Source organism: Sapajus apella, unplaced genomic scaffold (assembly GCF_009761245.1).
Source record: "Sapajus apella isolate SASKATOON/1434 unplaced genomic scaffold, GSC_monkey_1.0 scaffold61, whole genome shotgun sequence".
NCBI lineage: Eukaryota > Metazoa > Chordata > Mammalia > Primates > Cebidae > Sapajus > Sapajus apella.
Window position 1 is genome coordinate 6,820,422 of NW_022437001.1, and position 16,383 is coordinate 6,836,804.

The 16,383-nt window shown below is 43.1% G+C and overlaps 1 protein-coding gene across 1 annotated transcript; it reads right to left on the reverse strand.

The window, feature by feature from the left end:
* Positions 1-2,404: 2,404 nt before the first annotated feature.
* Positions 2,405-15,263, reverse strand: REELD1 (reeler domain containing 1). The gene is made up of 6 exons (XM_032246456.1): positions 14,805-15,263; positions 10,914-11,136; positions 8,943-9,106; positions 4,752-5,064; positions 4,184-4,247; positions 2,405-3,375 (listed from the first exon to the last, which is right to left on the reverse strand). The coding sequence occupies exons 1-6, from the start codon at positions 15,010-15,012 to the stop codon at positions 2,767-2,769; spliced, it is 1,581 nt and encodes a 526-aa protein (XP_032102347.1). The 5' UTR covers positions 15,013-15,263; the 3' UTR covers positions 2,405-2,766.
* Between the last annotated feature and the right edge of the window lie 1,120 nt (positions 15,264-16,383).

The following is a 16,383-nucleotide window of genomic DNA, read 5'->3' on the forward strand; positions in this document are numbered from 1 at the left end:
CAGCTGCCCTGGCCAAAGAAGAGTCTAGTCAGAACGTTGCAGCAAAAAAATACCTGACACATGGTAGGAGCTGTAGCCAATGGCTACCATGACAACTTGTGTGGCCTTCAAGTGGCTGGGCCAGGGAAGTGAGGTGGGAAGGTTGCTTCAAGAGGAGAAGTTGTCATAAAAAGAAGGTGATGTTTTTTCATGATCGCAGAATTTCTTTAAATGGGCTAGATGTAAAGACAGTGTTGCAGCTTCAGGATGACATTAATGACAATGGTATGTCAGTTTAATTACTTATGGAAAGCTAAATATTGTGTATGCATTCAATCTTTATATCGACCAAAAGACCTGAATAAGCTTGTGATGTACTTTTCTCTGATGAGAAAGATGAGGCTCGGAGATTTGGCTAACCTTTCTGCATCACTTTACTATTTCGTATAAACTGGAAGTCCAACTGGAGAAGAGAAAACACCTGACCCTGAAATCTGGAGACTCCTCTCACCTCCCTAATCTCCCAGGGATGAATAGCATCTCTTCAGGTCTCACACAATCCCCCCAGAGCTGGTCAGCAGTCTAAGCAGAAGGGAAAGTGAATTAAAGTTGGCTGCAAATCCTCTGTCACATCCCCCATCAAAAGTGAAATCTATTGCCCTTCCTTTTGAATAATGCAGGTTGGTCCTGTGACTCACTGTGATCACTTCCAAGATTAGGTCTTAAGAGATATGCAGCTTCTGGTTTTGTGTGCTTGGCATACTTCTTGGAACTCAGACACCATGGCATAAGAAGGCACAAAGAACAGAACCAAATTGCTTCCCACATTTTTCAGCAGCCTCATTTGAGCCCTTAGATGGCAGCCAACACCAACTGCAGGCCATGTGAGGGAGTCAACTAGGCTGTCCCAGCCCATTCAATAACGCCAAGTACAGAAGAACTGCCCAGCTGAGCCCAGGCAACCCCAGAATCATGAAAGATGATAAAAGATGGTGGTGGTGGTGATTTTATTTTCAACCACTAAGTTTGGAGGTAATAAGTTTGGAGGTAATTTGTTCCCACCAATAGATAAACAAAACAGTCTGTTTACATGGGAAAATTCTTAGACAGAAAAGATCTCAAAAATGTTGCATACATGGTGCATCTGGCTCTGATGTGATGTGGCCAGATGAGAGCTCTCCACTAATGGGGTCCTTTATTTGCTTCTTGAGGAGGACATCTTTTAGAGGGATAGGCATGCAGAAGGGATATCTGTGGCTTTATTAGAGTACAGTACATTTATTTCTTTCTGCAGCATTCCTAGATCACCTTTATTTATGAACGTACAAATTGCCTAGGTCTCCATGCATCTAATGATTGAGGCCAGGGAACAGAGCTATCTAGCCCAGAATTTAGAGGAGAGAGTCTTGGAATTGATGACAAATGGGCTAAAGAGGGGTGTTGAAAAAGCAGAAGCTGTTTCTTTCCTGAACACCCAGTTTTTAAAAATTGTTGAATTGAGGTGTAAGGAAAGCCTCATTCTCCTTGGAAAATTACTGAACTTACTCCTCACTAAATTTTTGTGAGGATTAAATGTGAAGATATGTGCAGACTTCTTAGCACAGTTCCTATATGAATTGAGTGTTTAATAAGCAAATATCCTTTCCGAATTTGTAGTGGTTTTTGTTTCTGCATTAAAACGAATGGTGACACTATAATAAAATGAATGGTGCATTAAAATGAATGGTGACCCTATAATAGGTTTCATTCTGAAAAGGCAGCTAATTCCAATGTGTTATATTAGGTGAACATAATTAAGAGTTATATTCAGATCTGTTGTTTCGACCCCAGATAGTATCTGTGGAACCACTGTTAAATCAAAGCAATCTTCATAAGGTTATGAGATCAGATAGATGACCTTCGTCCATGAAGCTTTCTTCCTGACATTCCCTGAAAAGACAAGTAAAGGCTGTTCTTCAAACTGTGCTGGTATAATAATGTTTCAAAAGGCAATATGTCTGCTAGCTGTTGGGATAAACAAATCTTTCCATCAAGTGTAAATGGATGGGAGGTCTCAGATCCACTGACACCTGATGAAGAGGCTTGTTTACCCCACCCTGGTGTTTATGGCCTTGTGTAACATGTATATGTTTTCCTAAAGATGTGTTCAATCAAGCTCTCAAAAACTTTCCTGACTTTGGATCAATTTCCATGGCGGATTTGCCAGGCTGCTGAGTTGCCAAGAAGACCAAATACCCTTGCATTCTCCTAGTCATCCAAATCAGAACTCTGGCAAGGTTCTGAATTCTAGTTTTGAAAAGAAAACTTCTTTGGGGGTGGTTTAGGGAGACAAGGTCAGAACTGCAGTTCTTTTTCTTGCAGGAGACACAACCCAACATTTTTTTTTTTCCCAAAGAGTTAGAAGAGATGAGGCTGAGACACTAAGGAGGGACAGAATTTCTATTTCTATGGCTTCCTTAAGGCAACAGAGGAAGCTTAGCAGCCACAGGGGTCTAGTTAATGAGGAGGTTATACAATATTCATTGTGTTGAGTTTAACTCTTCAAACAGAGCCTCTAATTGTAAAAAGAAAAAAAGCAGCTCAATTACAGATGTGAAGACAACAAAGCCTGGGAATAACTCCCTCTGTAGATAAAACTGTCCTCTCCCAGCTTCCTCCACTAACTGCACATTGACGGAGGCACAATAAGTCCCTGTCCTCATCAGGTATTCTCATTAGCTTTGCTCTGTCTGGGACATTCTCCAGGGCCCAAGGAGGGCCACTGACAGGTCTGGGATGACAGTCTTCTCAGAGGACTGTTTTCTTGCTACCCACAGAAGGAGTGATCCAGTTGTACTCTGTTTGAACCAAAACAAAACTGTTCTCCCCAATCTTCCTGACGTGCACAGTCTCACCACTGTCACTCCTGGCAACAGCATCTGAAGCCGGCTCACTGAAGGACACTTCCGTCCGCTGGTGGCAATACTGGGTATGCAGATAGCGAAGGCCAGCGACCAGGGCCATGCCCAGGGTGGCTGACAGGCAAAGCAGAATTCCCAGCTGGGGAGTTCTGAGCTGGAATCCCAGAGGGGCCTGGGCTTTCTGTAGCCCAGCGTCAGGCCTTGAGTTGGTCTGCCGAGGGTATCCCACTCCACCCTCTCCATCTCCCTTCCCTGCTCTGGGCTCCTTGTGCTTTGACTGAGGTAAGAAGCTGGCAGACGGCCTGGATGCCTCTGACTGGTCACCAGAAGCAGGTAGCCCAGAAGTGCCAGAGGTCTGGAGGACAGGGGTTGGGTTGCCTGCCCCAGCCCCATTCCCTGTGAAAGTTTCAGAGGACCAGAGGCGCTGGGGATGGGTAAGCTGGACGGTGTACAGAGGAGGCCGTGTCATGGTCCTGTTAGAAGCCTTCATCTTATCCTAGAAAAACAAAGGGACAAAAGAGTCAAAGGGACTGGTCTTCCTCCTAAGCTGCTGCTGAACTTTGTAACTAACTGGGATTCCTTAAAGACTCCCAGGCGGCAGCTGAAAACCCGATCTCTTGCTTGCTACCAAAGGAGCTCAGAGTAAAATACCCGACTAGATGCATGTGCACTTGTTATTAATGGGGATTGAGTGGTTAACGGAAACCTCACAGAGAACAAGGACGCCAGTTACAAGAACAATATTAGGGTCCTTTAAGAGGCTTCCAAACCAAAATATAAATGTGTGATTGCATCATCTTCTATGGCTGAAAGCTTTGAGTGTGCCTTTTTATGATAGGATCCATGCAAGAGGGACAATTTAACCCTACTGTAGGTTCTGATAAAGGTAAGTAAGAATATGACACCATGTTTTATTTTGTGTTCCTTCTAAGACTTCACAGGAATAGTAAATCAGTGGGCATTTATATTTTATATTGTCCATTGATCTAACTTCGGGGACCATACATGGCCTTTTGAGGTCATGAAGGAGGGATGGAGGAAAAGAGATGAGAGTAATTATTAACTATTGCTAAGTGAAAAGACAAATCACTAAAACATCAATTTCTACAATTGCTGATAACTTCAGAGACAGTGCATATAATGGAAAGGTATTGATTAGTAGAAAAACAGTGTGTATATGATACTTTGCCATCTTCTCTCTGACTTTGGCTACTAGTCTAATAGGTCTGCCTTCTCAGCCTAAAACAGGCCAGTCTGGGATCAAAATACCAATCGCAAGCCCTCTTCACAGTCCAGGCTCTTACCTGTTCACCCCCATCTGAGGACAGGCAAGTTTCCAGTGAATCAAAGCTGGGATCGTCCTGAGTTCTAAAGGAAAGAATGGAAGGGCTGAAAACAAGTCATTAAGTTTTGGACCAAAAAGCCATGTTTTCTACCACTGTCATGTATACAGATGGCATCAGATTCACTTGAAAAACTTCGAAGTTTCGAGTCGGGAACCACAGGAAAGAGGAAGGGGAGAGATGAGTGAGAATGGTGGCAAAGAACTCACCAAATGCTATAGCTTATTATTTCATATGAAATATACATTTCTATATTATGTGATTATAAATACATTTAAAATATAAAAAGTCACAGTTTAGGTTTTATTTTATTTATAACAGCATCTCAGAGATCTCACCCCATCCAAGAGAATAATTTCCCTGGGTAATTATCATACCCAGTCCTTCTGACCACTAACCCTTCTACATTCTGGGTTTTTCACATACTTAAGAATAAATATGAGATCTTTTTTGTCAGACTCTAAATGCAGCACTACAGCATTCAGCCTCATCCCACCACCTGCCCAAATGGCCTACCCATCACCCTTACCTTTGATGGGCGCTAAGCCTGGAAGCAAAGCCCTCTGAGGAGACTCTCCTGAAGGCCGCAAGCCTCTCCAGCCTGTGGACCTCCAGGGATGGCTCTAGGGTCGGATTACTGTCCCCGCTGAGTTGCTGGCTGATGCTGTCTTCAGTGGCGGTGTGTGAAGATGGTTGGGACAGAGTCTCTGTATCCCCAGGAAACTTTGTCACCCAAATACTGGCAGGAACAGGATCTAGGTTATCCTCCTCTGCAGCTCCAGGAAGGGCAACAGCAAAGACATGTGTGTGCTGCTGTGGAAGAGTGATGGGGGCCCTGGGAGCTAAGCAGAGGTCCAAAGACAGCACAGAGTGAGAGAGTGTTTTCCCCGTATCGAATGGTACAAACAGCTACGATCAGGGGGTAAACAGCAGTGACTCTAATGTGCCCCAAGGAGAGGCCATTAAGTGTGAGGCACTTAAAAGTGTCAGCATAAAGATGACCTGCCTGATCAGACAAGCCCCTGACCACGCAAGGGCTTATATCTTTTTAGAGAGTGAGTCCCTGGCCTTTCTGGGCTTGTACCTTCTCAACAGCCACCATTCAGGGAACACAGATAGCACTGTGACCACCATATTTATTTTACCTCTGCCAAAAACTGCTTCAGGCTGGGGAAAAAAAAAAAAAAGTGGAATCCCACAAATCAGATTTTTCAAAGCCCTAGATCTTTCTTGCCCTATTATTAACACCCAAGGTTTCTTTCCCTGGTGATAATGACTTGAACATCTGCGATGGGCAGAGGCGAGATCACTGCCCTCCCCTGCCCTTCACCATCTCATTTCCCATTTGTAACTGGCTAACATGACAGCCCAGGGCATGAGAAAAGAGCTTCACACAAAGCAGCAAGCAAGCAAGTGCAGGTTTTAGAGTCAGATTCTTGTCTGGGTTCAGTTCTCCACTCTGTTAATTTCTGGCTTTGGAGAAGTCCGCCCAGAGCATTAATTTCTGCTTTTGCAAAATGAGGCTAGCACAGAATTACTGAGGAGGTGATATGAACTCATTGATGTGGAAGCATGAAGCAGGTCCCTGAGATACAGGCACGCAGGCAACATTCACAGAGAGTCTAGTGCAATGATGACGAGGATGACATGATGGCATTGACAAAAACGGTGTTGGCAGAAGTTTCTCTGGCCAGGGCTCCAGATTGGATTGAACCTGCTTTTACGGAGGTGGAGAAGGGACCCCTTTGCTCCGATGTTTTTAAGCCTCAAAAACGTTGAGGTGAAGAACAAAGCAGCCTAGCTCAGACATACAGAACATGGCCAACTGACAGTTTCTAATTCCTGCCTGAACTCCTAAGAACATTTGAATACTTCCTGCAGGACCACTGCATGCTGGGCATTATTATAGTTGCTGGAGGGGCAAACACAATGCAGACTTGTAATTGGTGTCCCCGAACCCAAACCTAGGAAGACAGACCCTTACATGTCAAACTGCCTAAATTAATACCAGAGGTCGGGCACTTACCCCTGTATTCCCAGCACTTTGAAAGCCCGAGGCAAGTAGATCACCTAAGGTCAGGAGTTTGAGACCAGCCTGGCCAACATGGGGAAACCCTGTTTTTCTACTAAAAATACACAGGGTGCAGTGGTGCATGCCTGTAATTCCAGATACTCGGGAGGATGGGGCAGGAGAATCACTTGAACCTGCGAGGCAGAGGTTGCAGTGAGCCGAGATGGCGCCACTGCACTCCAGCCTGGATGACAGAGTGAGACTCTGTCTCAAAATAAATAAATAAGTAAATTAATTAATTAATACCAGAGCTAAGGAAGCAATTGTACTTGCCGCTATGGTCTTAATGTATCCCCCTTAAAATTCGTGTGTTGAAATCAAACCCCCAATGCAATAGTGTAAAGAAGTGGGGCTTTTAGCAGCTGCTTAAGTCATGAGGGTGGAGCCCTCATGAATGGGATTAGTAGCTTTATAAAAGAGGACTGAGGGAGCTTGTTCACCCCTTCCACCATGTGAAGACACAGCAAGAAGGCGCCATTGCTGAAGCACAGATCATCCCTCCCTCATCAGACACAAACTGTTGGCACCTTCATCTTGGACTTCCCAACCTCCAGAATGTAGGCAATAAATTTCTATTGTTTATAAATTATTCAGTCTAGGGTGTTTGTTATAGCAGCTGGAATAGACTAAGACACTTGCCTACCAAGTATGAGGAAAAGTTTCACAAAGGAGATATTTGAACTGTGCCTTAAAATTGTCATGTGGAACAGTCCAGTTTGAGGAAATGTCAGAAGGGAAGGCACTGAAATAAAAGGTAGACCATATCTAATGGGATGGATGAGGACCCAAAGTGTCTTGGTCTATTGGGAGATATCAACATACTACTTTCCCAATTTAAAAAATTTATAGTTTATACTTGCCTACTGAATTCTTTGTACAGTTAAGAAATCTATTTCACTTTATTAGATGAAATAAGGTGAAATCGATTTTTTCTTTCTTTCTTTCTTTTTATTTATTTTTTTTTTTGAGACGGAGTTTTTCTTGTTACCCAGGCTGGAGTGCAATGGCATAATCTCAGCTCACCGCAACCTCTGCCTCCTGGGTTCAAGCAATTCTCCTGCCTCAGTCTCCTGAGTAGCTGGGACTACAGGTGCGTGCCACCATGCCCAGCTAATTGTTGTATTTTTAGTAGAGACGGGGTTTCACCATGTTGACCAGGATGGTCTCGATCTCTTGACCTCGTGATCCACGCGCTTCGGCCTCCCGAAGTGCTGGGATTATAGGCGTGAGCCACCGCGCCCGGCCTTCTTAACTGTACAAAGATAAACTTCCCAGAACACACAAACACACACACACACACACACACATGCACATGCACATGCATGCATTCATGTTTCTTTTTCCTTTGGGAATCACTAGGGTTTGGGTAGTGGAATGAATGGAACAGACAAGCTGGGGCCAGAAGGAGAGGAATGTGGGCAGTGTAATGAGGAGGGTACCCTGTAAACTGCTTGGGCTGGAGGCTGTGAGCCCCAGCAAGCAAGGTTTCCAGCAGGGTCAGGCAGAGACAGGCCCAAGGCTCCACATGACACTTCTTCCTCAAGCTTCACTTTTATTCACATTCATGTTCAAACAAACATGGTTACACTTGGGATTAAAACATGACATTTGCATCATTCATAAAATAAAATATGAGATTTCAAACATGTGTCGGGTGCAGAGTCTCCCTAGGCCACGCTCTCAGGCTCTGAGGTCTTTACTCTGCTTTTAGGAGGGTCTTGGTGAGAAGGATGGAGGAATTGTACTGGGCAGTGGGACAGCCAAAGGTTTTGGGGCAAAGGCAGAGAACGGAGGGTTGTCCCCACTGTCTCTGTACCTGGGTCTGCTAGACTGAGAAGAGGCAGGGATTCCGATGAGATTCTGGCCTTAACATATTAGCAAAAAATAAAGGCAAGAATAAAGGAGAACGAATGGGTGAAGGGTAGGGTCTTGTGTGCATGTGCCTGGACGCCTTTATGAGTGCTTGTGTTCACAGCACTTAACTGGAAATAACAATAAAGAGAAGTTGCATACCACCGGGGATTTTCAGGTAGGTCAAATAGCCTCTAGCTGGCTAGAGGTTTTCCTTTGTTTTCTTTTTTCAGGAGTTTATGGACTAATGGAGTATAAAGCCATGTAGTGAGCAAGGAAAAAATCCCTTCCCATGGAAACAGTGATTTCTGATTCTGTTCTCCAACCCAGGCTGCAAAGAGTGATCTACCTACCATGAAAAGTAACAATAAAAACTGGATGTGTTTTTATGAGAAAAGAAAAAGAAAAGCTCATTTCCTTTTTGTGCTCCCTGTGTAGCTTCAGGGGACTAAGGAAAACGGCCGAGATACTGTGCTGACTAGTGAGTGTGGGGAAGAGGTGTGTGCCGTTTGTAGGTATTGCAGCACAGCTCTCACTGTCCACCCCAGGGACTGACTTCATTTGTTAGGTTGAGCCAGACAAAGTGTGTTTGCTGCAACAAACAAAGCAACTGCAAGCGCTCCCTCCCTTCACTGCTGCGCTGTCACGTCCCCGAGAACTGCTGCAGTTGGCCACGGCGGGTGTTTACTGCTTGTTTTGCAGGGACAGGAAACTGGCAGCAGTAACTTTTAAGTGAAAATAGATAACTGTAAACATAAAGGTGACAACCAGGCTGGTGAGTACAATGACAAGCTATACCTGGAGCAGCTCCTTCAACATGACCCAGCCTCTGGTGAAGGGTTGGTGTCGGTGATCTGGGCTCCATGCAGTCGTCAGAATGGGTGCTGCCAGGCGTCTGTTGAGACACAACAGATGATTCAATCCTCGCCCAGTAAACGAAATATGACTGGACTACTGATAAACTGTGGAAAGAGAAAGAGCAGAGCGGTCCACGGAGTTAGTGTCCTTTACATAATACCTCAGGCCAACCTCATAGAAAAGAGAACACACTAACAGATAAAAAGGAACAAAAGTCTAAATAAATAGAACAAGGGAGATTATATTATTATTCTTTGAGCGACTTCATTCTTTTTAAAAACAAAAACTCTGTAGCTGCAAATAATTAAAATAGGAGAGGATATGAACAAATCAATGACCCTCTTGAATAAATACAGTCACTCAAAATCTCATTTTCACTAAAAACTATCTCGTTAAACTGTTTAGACTCCAGTAAGAGGTTTTAGCTTCAATGTTGTTATTAGCCATTCCTGATATACTGTTATCACATCATGATTTGAAGATCTCATAATTCTGTTGTATAATTGTTGTATATAGATACTATTGGAAATTAGAGATAAATCCTTATTATTGTAAATAATTTTTTGAAAAATAATTCTTCAGTAAAAATTGTTTTCACAAACATTATGTCATTTATTCTTCCAAATATTTCAGCGAGGGACGGATTATGGGAAAGTATCATTTTTCCCACTTTAAGTATTCAGGAGGCAGTCACAACAATGTGATGAATTTGGCCGAGGTCACCCAGAGGCTGGAGACGCAGTGAGAGTCATAGTTCAGGCCTCCAACATACGGTTTCCAGCCTCGGCGGACGTTATCATGGGCAAGGGTTCCCGGAGGTGGGAGATCACAGGGTGACTTGGGAGAAGCATCTCATCAAGTGACAGCTCCTCTTTTCTGCCAAATGGAGATCATAGCTTCTACGCTACTTGCTATGTGGCACGCAGCAGTTATGATGGTAAATCCAAAAATACGAATGGAGGTGCTTTGTGTGCAGGTTTAAGGACTTCAAGCAGCAGATACCCTCTGCACTGGGTAAGAACAAAAGTCAAGGGCAGACGCTGGGCATACCCACAGATAACCCTGCCCTGGGCCTTCCAAAGAGGCAAGATTGTAAGGCACAGTGTTTCCCTTCTTGCTGTCCTATCTGCTGCCTTGGACCACCAGGAACCGGGGAGAAGGGACACCACAGGCTAGGGCCACCAGCTTCCTTTCCCAGAGCCGAGGGGAGTCCTGGAGGGGAGCCCGTGCCCTGGGCAGCCTCTGCCTGCAGGCGCAGTCTCTTTCATATTTAGGAGGGTATGAAGGAAAGAAACAGAAACATACGCCCTTTCCTGAAAGAAAACATTCTCCTTCTTGGTAAATGCAAGTGTCTGAAAAGAATGACAAAACAAGCACCTCATTTTGAGTAGCAAAGATGCTTTTAAAGTGCTCACTGTTGCCAGGAACTGTTCTGAGTGCTCTGCGAACACTGGCTCTCATCCACCACACACCCGGGAGGTAGGTGCTGTGGTTATGCCCATTTATAGACAATAAGCCAGGGCACAGAGCCTTAAGAGGTTTCCTCCGGGCCCAGGGATGTTTCCATTTGTCCATCTGCCTGTCTCTCTTGTCTTGGCTCTCCTGCCTTCGCATCACCAGCCCTTCTGTCCTCTGGTCAGAAATTCCTGGAGAGGTTGGCCAAGAGTTACCTGTGCCTGGGGAGGCAGTGAAATAATACACCCTAGGCCCATGGATAGTGACGAAGGGACAAGTGTGGGGACAACATTGTTTTTAGTTTCCCTCTGCATAGGGTCTCCAGGTTAGGCAGCCCCCGTGACCCTGTCCTTGCTATAAGGTGGCCATATAAGGAGGGGGAAGGAAGTATGAAGGCAGGGCAAAGAGAAGCTCCTCTCTCTTCAGTTTCTAAGAAACAGCACTTCACTCTCTTACAGGAATTTAATGTCCCCCACAGGCTGGGCAGGGGCCTTCCACATGAACGACAGGTTTCTCTTCAGGGACTTGTCAGAGTGGGTGACTGCATCAGCCGCTTGAAAACAACTCATCAGTTTGGAACGAGGAGGAATGACAACAAAAGTGCCAGCGATGTGGCGATCAGACACTCTTCGAGCCTGAAGTAGGAATCCCATGAAATCACGGCTGCTTCTCACCGTCACTGCAACGAAAAACACCCATTCACGATGAACATGTGTGACTTAGTTCCATTTGTGGATTTTATACAGGTTTTTTCAAAACTGAAAGCTTAAGATTAGCCCCCAGAAAGTGAACAATTCATTAGGGCAGAAAAAAGTTGAAGTCCTATTTCACAACAAAATAAATTCCATTTGGGTGAAAGGTATGCAAAAATGAGATAAAAAATAACTGGAAACTTTTTTTATTTTTACCAATATTGAATTTAGAAGTGCCTCTCTGAGCAAAACCCAGCTGCCATAAAGGAAAAGTTGAGTAAAGTATGCTGTATTTTTTCAAATATGAGTTTAGGTTAACTCAGAAGGACAGATGATTAAAAAAAAATTCCGAAAGAAAAGTATTTGTAAGACATAAAACAGACAAATATTCATAGTCATGGTGAATCCATAAAAAGATGACTCCCCCTCAAAATAATGAAAGGATATGAACAGAAAATAAAACAAGCTCAGTAATAATTTTTTTTTTTTTTTTTTGAGATGGAGTCTAGCTCTGTCACCAGGCTAGAGTGTAGTGGCGCGATCTTGGCTCACTGCAACCTCTGCCTCCCAGGTTCCAGTGATTCTCCTGCCTCAGCTCCTGAAACAGGGTTTCATCACATTGTCCAGGACAGTCTGGATCTCTTGACCTCGTTATCCACCCAGCTCAGCCTCCTAAAGAGCTGGGATTACAGGCATCAGCCACCCTGCCCAGCAGCTCAGTAATAACTTTTAAAGCAATTATAATGAGACACCATTTTATACCTTTTATATTAGCAAATGTTATGTGTGGTTATAAACACAATCTTGATAAAACTAAGGAAAAACTAGGGCATTCATTCACTGGTGCTGGAACTATAAACCATCCAACTTTTTGTGGTGTAACTTGACAACATCTTTCACATTTAAAATGCACTTACCCCTCTGATACTTGCTACATTATTGATTAACCCTGAGAACATAGTAAGTAAAATAAGCTGGACCCAAGATGACAAATATTGCATGATTCCACTTATTTGGGGTAACTAGAGGAGTCAAACTGACAGAGGCAGAAAGATTTAAAGCTAGCTGGGGCTGGGGGTAGGGAAGGATGGCCAGTACAGAGTGTCCTCCTTGGATGATGGAAAGCTCTGGAGATGGATAGTGATGATGGTTGTATGACATTGTTAATGTACTTGATGCCACTGAGCTGTATATGGTTATCTTGGTAAATTTTAATATATATATATATATACATTTGCGCAATAAAAGAAACACCCTCCAAAAATCATTATTCTTTGATCTAGAAATTTTGCATCTAGGAATTTTCCCCACTGACAAACTTGCACAAATAAATATGCCAAACACTGATGTCCAATACCCAACAGCAATTGTCCACTTATTCCCTGCTAGCGGAACAGATGGTTCTGCTAACAGAACCCAGATGTTACATTCACATGGCAAGTGGAGACCACCTGTTTCCAGAGAAGTCAGGCCTCTCTCTTTCCCCAGGGGATGAACTGTGATTAGACTAAAACCAGTGTTGGTGATTCTGTTCCCCTTCACCAGATAGAATTCTCTGCAATGAGGCCAAATCGCTGAGAGGGCAACTAATGTCTAAGAATCAATCTTTTCATGTAAAACCTTTATTCCGCTATTGTCCCAGTGTGAGGCCTAAAACCATGGCACTCGTCCTGAAACTGTGCAATGTCAAAGGAATGAAAACTCAACTCACTGATGATGGCAGAGCAGGAAAATGGGAAAATCTTAGGATCTAGACGACGTCATTGAATGGTTTCCCCCAGTACAGAAACTCTGCCTCCGGACTTAAGGGAGAAAATTAAATGCCTTTATTCATTACATTCCTGTTAATCAGCTTTTCTGATACTTGGAGCTGAAACAATCCTGATGTATACAGTAAGCAAAGACATATGAACAAAGATGTCCATCAAGGCTGGGCACGGTAGCTCACGCCTGTAATCCCAGCACGTGTGGAGGCAGACGCAGGCGATCACCTGAGTTTGGGAGTTTGAGACCAGCCTGACCAACGTGGAGAAACCCCATCTCTACTAAAATACAAAAAATTAGCTGGACATGGTGGCACATGCCTGTAATCCAAGCTACTTGGGAGGCTGAAGTAGGAGAATTTTTGAACCCAAGAGGCGGTTGCAGTAAGCCGAGATGGTGCCATTGCACTCCAGACTGGGCAACAAGAGTGAAATCCGTCTCAAAAAAAAAAGAAGAAGATATCTATCAAAACTGTTTATGAAAAAAGCTTTTAAAAGTAAATACCCATAAATAAGAAACTGGTTAAATCAATCATGTGACTGCTAGATAATGGACTGTCACAAAAGATGTCAACCTGATTATTAGGTAAAAAATATAAATGTTAAACAGACATTTAATTTGTGTCTGCTTAAGGTTATATTAATTTGAGATCTCACTTACATGTTTATATGTTTGGAAAGTTTCTGAAAAGAGGAGCAAGAAACTTAACAAGGTTACCTTTGGAGAATCAAACTGAGTGTTCAGAGCAAGAGAAGGAAAAGCACTTTTAATTTTCTACCTTTTGATACTATTCTAACATTTTTAAAGTATGTAATATATTTAAGCTATTTAAAAATTTTTTTTTTAATTCTCCACTCATTTTCAATGGAACGAGTGGCTAAAATCAGGATCAGGCCTTTATAAGTTTGCTAAATGTAGCTTGGTGTCCAGGATTATTTTATTTTCCATGCATTTGAACTTTTATTAATAAACATTTGAATAAATATTTACAACTGTTGAACATCAGGCCCTATGCTAGGTTTTGAGTATATATCTATGAACAGGATAACATGGTCCTTACGTTCAAGGAACTCACAGATCCCAGCAAGAAAACAGTATACTTACAGCATAAGTAAGCAATACCTGACTCTCACTGAATCCATGAGGCACTCCGTCAAGTCATTTATTACATATAGCGAAATAGTTACTATAGTCAAACAAATTAAAATATCCATCATCTCATCGAAGTGTCTGTTGATGGATGAATTTTAGTTTTAAATAATGAGAAAAAAGTATATTTCACACACATATATGATACATGAAAATTGTTCATAGGAACTATATTTGTGTCTGTAACAAGATACATTTATATATTATGATAAGGACAAAATACTTTTCTATAATAATGATATTTGAGCCTTCTCACACAGATCACAATCAATACAAAGATTTGTTATCACGTGGCTTTTACGGCACCAACATTTTATGCTTATTTTTAACCAGATAATTGCTTCTTAACATTAAACCAGAACAGGCAAAGTGGCTGGTACCTATAATCCAGCACTTTGGGAGGCCGAGTCAGGGGGTTCACCTGAGCCCAGGAGTTCGAGACCAGACTGGTGAACATACCAAGACCCTGTCTCTAAAAAAGAAAAATACAAAAAATTAGCAGGGCACAGTGGCATATGCCTGTAGTCCAGGATTCTTGGGAGACTGAGGTGGGAAGGTCACTTGAGCCCAGGAGCTCCAGACCAGCCTGGGCAACATTGTGAGACTCCATCTCTACCAAAAAAAAAAAAAAGGATTAAGCCAGACTTAGTCCAGGAAGCTTCTGACTGGGACAAACATAAACTGGATGATCCACGGGGTTCTGGGGCTCCTCTGGGTCTCTCAAGGCCTCTCCGATACATACCTGGAATCTTGTCACCTGGTGCATAGGAAGACCTGCCAATGTGGATGGTGACGTGGTGAGTGTCCTGGGGCTGAGGCTGGGCTCGGATGTGCTTGGGCTGCATGTCCTCACAGGCCTTCATGCTGGCACCATGGGAAAAGGCAGACGAGCAGGAAGCCAGGCAGAGGGTGGTGCAAGCCCAGCCCACAAGCCCAGCCTGCATCCTCATCCTGCCCTCTCCTGTAACATGACAAACAGTAGCTTCAGTCCAGATGCTATTTAGAAAAACGACATGAAGTCTTCTTGGGATGTGGCTAACCTGAACCCCACACAGCCTCTGCACCTGAGATGCTTTTAGTGCAGCCTCCCAGGATTGCTAATGCTCAAGGCCAAGATCAACAAGAAACACCAGGCTATGGGAAGTGTTTCATTTCCAAACACCTTTTAAAAAGCTTCTATTCTTGTAATTTTCTCATAAGGCCAGACTTTTTTTTTTTTTTTAAAGAGAGGTTTTAATTAAAGAAATAAAAGCAGAAAATGTTTGTATCCTAGTGTGAACTCCTTACGAGCTGACTGGTACCCAAGGGCAGTGTGAGCTCTGATACATCTTTGCTGCAGTAGGCACTAAATATACCATATGGTCAGGCGGCATGGCATGGGGGCGCTGGGCTGAACGTCTTATCTCTGTTACAACTGAAAATTACCAAGTTAAGTGCTACAAAACATCTGCCAACTATCAATTATTTAGAGGTGACTGTTAAGTTGGCAATGCTTTGAAATCTCTTCGCCCTTACCTTGGCTGTTTTTAGCTATTTCACTACTTTTAGTAAAGAAGATAAGCAGAGAAAGAAATAATTTATTCTGTACCTTCTTAAACATACTGATAAAAATTTTGGCTCAGGAATAGAATACAATGATTGATTAAAATATTTTTGTTTGCCCGGGTAAAGTGGTTTGTGAGCCAAACACAAATCCCAGCACTTTGGGAGGCTGAGGCAGGCAGATCACAAGGTCAAGAGAGTGAGACCATCCTGGCCAACATGGTGAAACCCCATCTCTGCTAAAAATGCAAAAATTAGCTGGGTGCGGTGGCTCATGCCTGTAACCCAGCTACTCAGGGGGCTGAGGAAGGAGAATCGCTTGAACCCAGGAGGCAGTCGTTGCAGTGAGCCAAGATCATGCTGTTGCACTCTAGCCTCGTGACAGGGCAAGACTTCATCTCAAAAAAAAAAAAAAAAATTGTTTATTATCTCTAATTCCCAACAGGAAGAATTAAAATTTGGCAATGTAAAAGAAGTTGACAAAAATAAAATGAGAGATAGCAAAAAAGGCAGATGAAAATCTGCCTATATAAGTATTTAGGATTATCACAGGAATTTTTTTAACAGTTTTGTTTTTATTTTTTATAGTCCTGCACAAGGCATTTTAGAAGTTTGGCTAATATTTTCACCTAAGGAAATATTACTAGCCTTCCCCTCCAGTAAACTGGTTTTAAAAGGTAAAAGTAAAATCCTGAAAATGTAGTGAAACTAGCTATAAAGACCATAGACTAAGGAAACAGTCCATAAGCCAAATAGTCAAGTGTTCTCCACTGCCATTG

What these genes read in the sequence shown, in the direction of transcription:
- REELD1 (XM_032246456.1), bottom strand. Translation starts at nt 15,012, where the DNA reads ATGAGGATGCAGGCTGGGCTTGTGGGCTGGGCTTGCACCACCCTCTGC. An exon ending in ACCAGGTGACAAGATTCCAG is followed by an intron (nt 11,137 to 14,804) that starts GTATGTATCGGA and finishes TTTTCGTTGCAG; the next exon opens with TGACGGTGAGAAGCAGCCGT. An exon ending in GTGGGGGACATTAAATTCCT is followed by an intron (nt 9,107 to 10,913) that starts GTAAGAGAGTGA and finishes CTCTTTCCACAG; the next exon opens with TTTATCAGTAGTCCAGTCAT.